This window comes from Meriones unguiculatus, chromosome 11, assembly GCF_030254825.1.
Source record: "Meriones unguiculatus strain TT.TT164.6M chromosome 11, Bangor_MerUng_6.1, whole genome shotgun sequence".
Lineage (NCBI taxonomy): Eukaryota > Metazoa > Chordata > Mammalia > Rodentia > Muridae > Meriones > Meriones unguiculatus.
This window is the reverse complement of record NC_083359.1, coordinates 11,907,648-11,914,959: the sequence shown is the minus strand read 5'-3', so window position 1 is coordinate 11,914,959 and position 7,312 is coordinate 11,907,648. Positions and strand designations below refer to the sequence as shown.

Below are 7,312 nucleotides of genomic sequence, written 5' to 3'. Positions count from 1 at the left end.
ACCTGAGGACAACCCAGATATAAGGCCATCCAGCTACAGCCACCAAATGTCTGATAAAGATGCCAAAAATATGCATGAGAGAAGAGACAGTATCTTCAACAAATGGTACATGAGAAAGTTGAAACTAGATTCATAACTCTCACCCTGCACACAAATCAACTCCAAATGGATCATGGACCTTAACGTAAGACCTGAAACTCCACAACTGCTAGTTGAAAATAAGGAGCATAAACTGGATGCGGTGGCCCACGCCTGTGATCTCTGTAAGTTTGAGGCCAGCCTGGTTCTATACAGGGAGTTCCAGGACAGCCAGGGCAACATAGAGAAACCCTCTCTCCAACCCCCCTCACCACCCCCCAAAGAAAAACAAGGGGAGAGGAGGTCTGGGGAGATGACTCAGGGATTAAAAGTACTTGTTGTTTTTGCAGGGGTCCCAAGTTAGATTTCCAGCCCCCACGTGATGGCTAACAGCCATTCATAGCTCCAGTTCCAGGGGATCCAACAGGCACACACATGATGCATATAGTTAAATGCAGGTTAAAAAAAAATCTAAAAAAGAACTTGAAGTATAAATAGCTGATAAATATTTTAAAAGTGTTTAACATCACTAGCCACTATGGGACTGCAAATTAAATCTACCTCACCACATCAAATCAGGAAAACAAATGATGTTGGTGAGGCTATGACAAAAGAACACGTACACACACTGGTGAGAGTATGAATAGGTTGGTTTTATTACAGCTGCCCACCTAACTAGAGGATGAGACCCTATTGCTTAAAACACTACATACTTTGGTTGAAGGACACAGGCTGGAAGTAACTAGAAAAGTTCTTTCCTGCTAGTTAGCTTTCACAGTGCCAGAAGGTGCTCAAGCTGTTGAAGGTGGAAAGATAAGCAATGGGCCTTATGCTACAACATTGACCTGCCATACAAGAAGTATTCACTGTGCATAGCGGTATGACGGGGGGGGGGGGGGGGGGGGGAGGGAGGGGGGTTAACTAGTTTCTCTCTGATTGTATTTGAAGTCTGCTCCACAGGAGGGAATTCTTGCCTGGTAATATAAACACAGTGCAAAGCCTGTGCCTGGAGAGGCCGTGGATCCTAGGCTGGGAACCCATTGCTGCTTTGCTAAATACTCACGCTGTCAGACTGCCACCTAAATAGTTCTGTTTATATCCACAGATTAGAGCTGCTCTGAGCTGTAGTTAATGCAGAGTCATAGCTGGTCAAAAAATAAGTGATCATTGGGTACTCAACTATACATGGAATATCTGTATCAACCCCCAACCCCCAACCCCCAAAGCTCAGGGACACTGCAGAAAAAAAAAAAAAAAAAAGCTGGAAAGGTTGTAGGAGCCATAGGAGAGAGGGATGTGAAATACTGGCTTTGGGACACGCAACAGTCAGATTATGCTATGATTAGCTATGATTACCTGCATAAAACGAAGCCATCGAAATTCCAGCAGGAATGGGGAAGAGGCTTCTGAGGCCCCACTCCTAACTGAGGAGCTACTGACAACTGATGGCTGCCAGGGAGTCAGTTTTCTTCAGGGGTGTGGCTGTTGGTACACTGTCCATGTCCCAGCTGATGTTTTTACACTCATGACTGTGAAGACAGCAATCTGACTCAGTGTACGCACACACATATAAAATGAGGGAGCACATTGTAGAGATCTGGGGAAAAGAGGAGGGGGAATGCAAACATATATGATATTGCCAAATAATAAATTAATTATAAAAAATAATTACGAGCTGGATGTAGGGCAAATTCTTTTAATGTCATCATTCAGGAGCCAGAGGCAGGTGGATCTCTGTGAATTTGAAACCAGCCTGTTCAACCCAGAAAGTACATCAGCCATGACTACACAGTGAGATCCTGTCTCAAAAACAAAAGGCAGGGAGCTGGAGAGATAGCTCAGTAGTTAAGAGCACTGGAGACTCTTCTAGAAGACCCAGGTTCGAGTCTCAGCTCACAACCATCTGTAACTCCAGTCCCAGGGAATCCAAAAATTGTCTGACCTCTGTGGACACCACACATGCATGAGGTGCACATACATATATCCAGGCAAACATTACAAAGGAGTGAGAATAAATTTTTTAAAATTACAAAATATTTCTAATTCCTTCTACCCATCATCTTTCATATCATTGCTGTCATTCATTTCACTATGTATATCCACATACACACAGATATGGTAGATAATTTATTTTTAGTAAACTTACCTGACAGTTTAATAAGAAAAATAAAAGTTATTCCATGTAAATAACTTATTCTTTCTCTGAAATTCTGCCTCCTTGGTTTTGTTTTCTTTCTTTCTTTCCTTCCTTTTTCTTTTCTTTTTTTTTTTTTTTTTTTGACAAGGTTTTCCTATGTAGCCCTGGCTGTCCAGGAACTCACTCTGTAGACCAGGCTGGCCTCGGACTCAGATCCACCTGCCTCTGCCTCCCAAGTGCTGGGATTAAAGGCGCGCGCCTCCACTGCCTGGCTGTTTTGTTTTTGTTGTTTCTGAAGTCTCATTCCGCCTCTAAGAATAAGACAGGGCTATCGCTGACTAGATTTTGTCTGTGTGATGCTATAGTTTGTATATAAAATGTTCCTTGTGGGCTCATGTGTCGGAAGACATGGTTCTTAGCCTGTGTTCTGAGTCTGTGGAGCCTTTAGGACGTGGTACCTAACTGGGAGAAGCTGAAGAGATCACCAGAGTCTGCAGACTATATTGAGGAGTCAGGGACACGGGAGACCCGACTGTGAGATGGCTGTGACTGTGAGAGTCAGCGGAGACTCCACCCCTTGACAGGCCCCGTGGGACAAAGACCAGCACCATCCTTGCTTGGGTCCTGCAATGGATAAGTCACTAGGAAGTTGTGTGTCTTGCAGGCAGTGACATTCCAGCAGTGCTGAACTCTCCATTCTGAGGCAGCAGTCAAGTGCGGTGTGGATGGACACACAGGTGTTTTCCACTTACTGTGTGCTCTGCACTGCTGATGCTGAGGTGCAGGTTCTGGCATGTAATTCATGTTGAGGGTGTCTCTTTGCATCCACACTTGATGTGCTTGGTGGTGTCTCCTGCTCCAACAATCCCCGTGTTTTCCCATCGTCCTACTCTGGAGTCAGCTTCTCCTTATGCTTGCACATAAGAACCTCACTGCGGTCTTTCAGGCAGTGTGTCTGCGGGGTGAACTGACGGGAAGACAGTGTACAGGTGGTCCCGGTCAGTCATCTCTGAGCGTCTCCATCGTATGCTGTGGCAGCCTTGTTCTGCTCTGCTCTGCCTCACAGGCCTACAGAGAAGGTTCCTCAGGAAGATCCTGTAAGCTCTGAGGCTTGGCAAACATCTATCTTCTATCAAAAGCAGACAGATGGTGGCAACAGACCAGCATTCCCAGCACTCAGGAGGTTGAGGCAGGATTTGAAGCCAGTCTGAGGCCTGTCTGGTAGAGGTCTCCTCCCAAATACTGTCTATTATGCAAGCACAATAAAAGTACTGACCTAGGCCAGGCATGGTGCTACATGCCACTAATCCCAGCACTCAGGAGACAGAGGCAGGAGGAGCTCTGTGAGTTAGAGGAGAGCCTGGTCTACGTGGTGAGTTCCAGGCCAGCCAGGGCTACATAGTGAGACCTAAAGAAGTGACACTCAAAAAGGTGGGTGGGGGTGAGGCAAACAAAACATCGGGGCACAGGTCTGTAATCCCAGCACTCAGGAGGCAGAGGAAGGGAAAACGCAAGTGAGAAGCCAGCTAGGGATGGGTGTGAGCTCTAGCCTCAAAGGGTCAAGGGCTTGGGATGCATCTCAGTGGGGAAGTACATGCCTAACACACACAAGGCCCTGAGCTGGGTTCTTAGCACTAAGAAAAACAGACACCATGATATAGGTATATAGGTCAGTGCTCAGTGGGGAAAAGCATGAAATCCCATCATTTGCAACAGCAAGGCTAAACCCAGAGGACATGGAGCCTTGTGAAGAGAGCCAGGCACAGAGAGACAAGTGCTAGAAGGTCAGCATCTCACAGGAGCACTGAGTGGAGGGTGGGGAGCAGAGGAGGGGAAGGGGTGCAGAGAACTGAAGGAGGAAGCTGGATAATGGGGGCCAAGGACAGGTAGACAGGAGGAGGAAGCAAACCCAGCGTTCCAGAACAAGTCAGGGATACCACAGTGCCTGGCCCTTCACTATGCTCTTCATAAAGAGTGAAGGGAAGAGCACAGCAGCTCCAGCACACAGGACTCACAAATGCTTGAGAGCTGTGAATAGTATCTTTCTGAGCTCATCACTACACACTGCAGGCAGCCATCTCCACAGCAGCCATCTTATATCCACTAAATAAACAAAAGAAGGGCTAGGTGAGGCCTAGAATACCTAGAATGCTAGCACTTGGGAGGCTGAGGCAGGAGGATTGCTGCAAGTCTGAGGACAGCTTGGACTAGAGTGAGAACCTGTCTCAAAAAGCAAAATAACCCACAGGACCCTCTCTCCAACTACACAAGCTGATGAGTGAGTCCTGGTGGCCCACTGTGCCGGGGCTTGTGGAAATAGCCACGAGCAGGACAATGAGAACACACAATTAAGCAAAGGGCAACAGCAAGACATAGCTTGGGCCACTTCTAAACCAGGCAACTCTTCACATTCTGAACAGCCTGGGTCAGGACACTGCTTGAGGTGGAAGCGGCGACTGCTGCTGCTGAGGCCTTTGTGCTGGAGTGGGCTGCACTCCTGATGCCAGGCAGCCACCATGCACGTGGAGACAGAGGCTGTCTGCCACGGCCGGGCCAGGAGGGCGACTGGTCTCGGCCATCAACTTCCTAGATTTAGAGCTGTCCAGGGGTGGTGAGGCATTCCTGTGTGTCTGTGGCGGTGCTTCCAGAGACAAGGTGACTAGGAAAAGGGACTGTCCTGATTGTGGGCAGCCTACATGGGAGGCAGAGGAAGGCAGCGTGTGCTGAGTGAGCAGGCCCCCTCTCTGGGTGAGAGCGCATGGCCGCCACCATCCTCTGCTCACACCAGCCTCCATTAACTCTGACTTGTTACAGCAGAACCAAGTCCACTGACTCCAGGCCGTCAGCACTGGGCTGCTGAGGGGTCCAGATTCTTGGACTGGGCAGCCAGTGTTCTCTGTCTCTCCATGTGAATATGCTGTTGTGGACACAGCCCCTATGATGTCAGCAATCTAAGAAACATTCTTCATTATACACACATAGAGGCTGCTGGTCCTGCTCCTCTAGAGAACTCTGATGAGCAGGGGGAAATGAAGGGGAGCTACAGCAGCATCTGAGGGGGAACCAGTGTGTGTGGCCAGTGAATGCAGAGCTAGACCAAGTACATCTCCCTCAGAAGGACTGACATTTTCTTGACACTCTGGCAAAAATGGTGGAAAGATGACAATGTGATATGACTTGTGCAAGGTTACCAGGGCCTTGGCCCCACAATGGCAGCAGGAAGCTGGGGTGTCAGTGTGGACAGCAAGGACGGCTGCACTGTGGTGGCCATCGTTGCCTGCACAGGGCTTGGCCCACATGCTGAGGGCACGTGTTAAACACGTCATGCTCATGCATGGCGTGGCTCCTCTTGGCGCATCCTAGGAAGATGTAGTTGCCAGCAGGGCCTCACAGATGCACAGCACCAATGAGGGTGTTCCAGGTCCCAGTGCAAAAGGCACAGGGCTACCAACAGGGGGATCAGGAGAGCCAGGGGTGGCTGTGTGGCCGCTTGCCCCACTACATCAGCTTTCTCATTCGCCGGTTATGCTTGTCCACAGTCAGGGTTGCTCGGTCCACAGCTACGGTGATGCCATCCAGAGCCTCGTCCTGGCGTTCAAGCTCTGCCTCGGTGTCCAGTGCCAGCCCCTTGAGTTTGCTCAGGATCTGGGAGAAGCACAAATGACAGCATACACTGTTTGCATCCTCATCACAGTATCAAAAGCCTGATGGAGCCAAAGAGATACGGTTTTCTGCCTCAGGACCTCACAGCCTACACGGTTGCTGCCTGACTTAGCCTCAGCACTAGGCTTGACCCTGTGGTCCCAGGATGGGTCTGCCCCAGCAGAAGGTGTACAAGACCATCCCCTGGAAGGTGCTGATGAAACCCATGTGGACCAGGCCAGGAACACAGCCACGGACTGTGGGATTCTGTGAGGGGGGGTCCAGTTCCTGCCAGTCATCTGTATCTCACCTCACCGTGCCACCCAGACATAACAACAATAGGAATGAAACCAACAGACTCCTGTCCCCTCTACACACACAGAGAGCATCACCCACAAACACAAACATACAAACAAACAAACAAACCCCACTAGTATTTGCCACAGAGCAAAGCTCTGCCAAGCAGCTACTTCTGACTTTCATGAGCTGAAAAATGTCAACTACCTAGTGATGTCATGTCAGAATATCTCAGCCTCACGTGTTCTGTACAGAGACACTGGATGAGCAGACCCCCCCTCCCCCAGTGACATGTTCTGTATAGAGACACTGGATGAACAGACCCCAGTGACATGTTCTGTACAGACACTGGATGAACAGACCCCAGTGACATGTTCTGTATAGACACTGGATGAACGGACCCCAGTGACTCTGCCTCTGTCTTCTGTGCAGTGACAGGGGCTGAACACACCCACTGTGTGGCCATTTACACACACCATAGTGCAGACAACACACACACATCATCCCTGATGGCAGCGGGCCTGGGCTAACAGTCTTTGCCTTTGTGGCTCATGCTGTCACACAAACCCTGGCGTGAACCATGTGCTCAGGACAGCAGTGTGCTTGTCATGCAGCAGCAGCTGTGTGCATCTGTGCTCACGGCTCCTGACACCAGGACATCCAAGCATTCAGACCTGTGGAAGTCACCGAGATGGTGGTGATGCTGACATCGCCTCACAAGGATCCCCTCTTGAGATGTATCCTCATCAAAATATAGGCTACACAACACAAGGCCGCTTAAAAAACACAAGGCTGGCCATACTTAGCCAGGGTGGGTGGTGCAGAGACACTGTGGGCAGGGTAACAGGTGTGAGTGGTCACGGGGCCACTGGAGAGAGTAACAGGTCGCTGCAGGCCAGACAGTTTCGGGAGGCCCATCTGTCCTTCCCTTTCCTTCCACTCAGACTGTGATGATGTCACACTTGGGGCAGTTTTATCTTATCGCACCCCTGAGCTCTTCATGCCAAGGCTGCTCTAACTATATTCTTTTGAAGCTGGGTTAAGCAGCTAATATTTTCAAGCAAAAAGGAAAATGCACTAGAAGAAAACAGCAACCACCGCTTGTGATGACTGTGAACAGCTTCTTTCAGGAAGAGCCTCACATGACAGTGGGGCCAA

At 49.5% G+C, this 7,312-nt stretch overlaps 1 protein-coding gene across 3 annotated transcripts in view; it reads right to left on the bottom strand.

The window, feature by feature from the left end:
• Positions 1–710: 710 nt before the first annotated feature.
• Positions 711–7,312, bottom strand: part of Snap47 (synaptosome associated protein 47) — a 51,956-nt gene continuing 45,354 nt past the window's right edge. For all 3 annotated transcript variants that reach the window (XM_060363636.1, XM_060363637.1, XM_060363638.1), the window contains one exon: positions 711–5,860. In XM_060363636.1, coding sequence (XP_060219619.1) covers positions 5,714–5,860 — 147 coding nt within the window. In that variant the 3' untranslated portion in view covers positions 711–5,713. The remainder of the gene's footprint in view (positions 5,861–7,312) is intronic.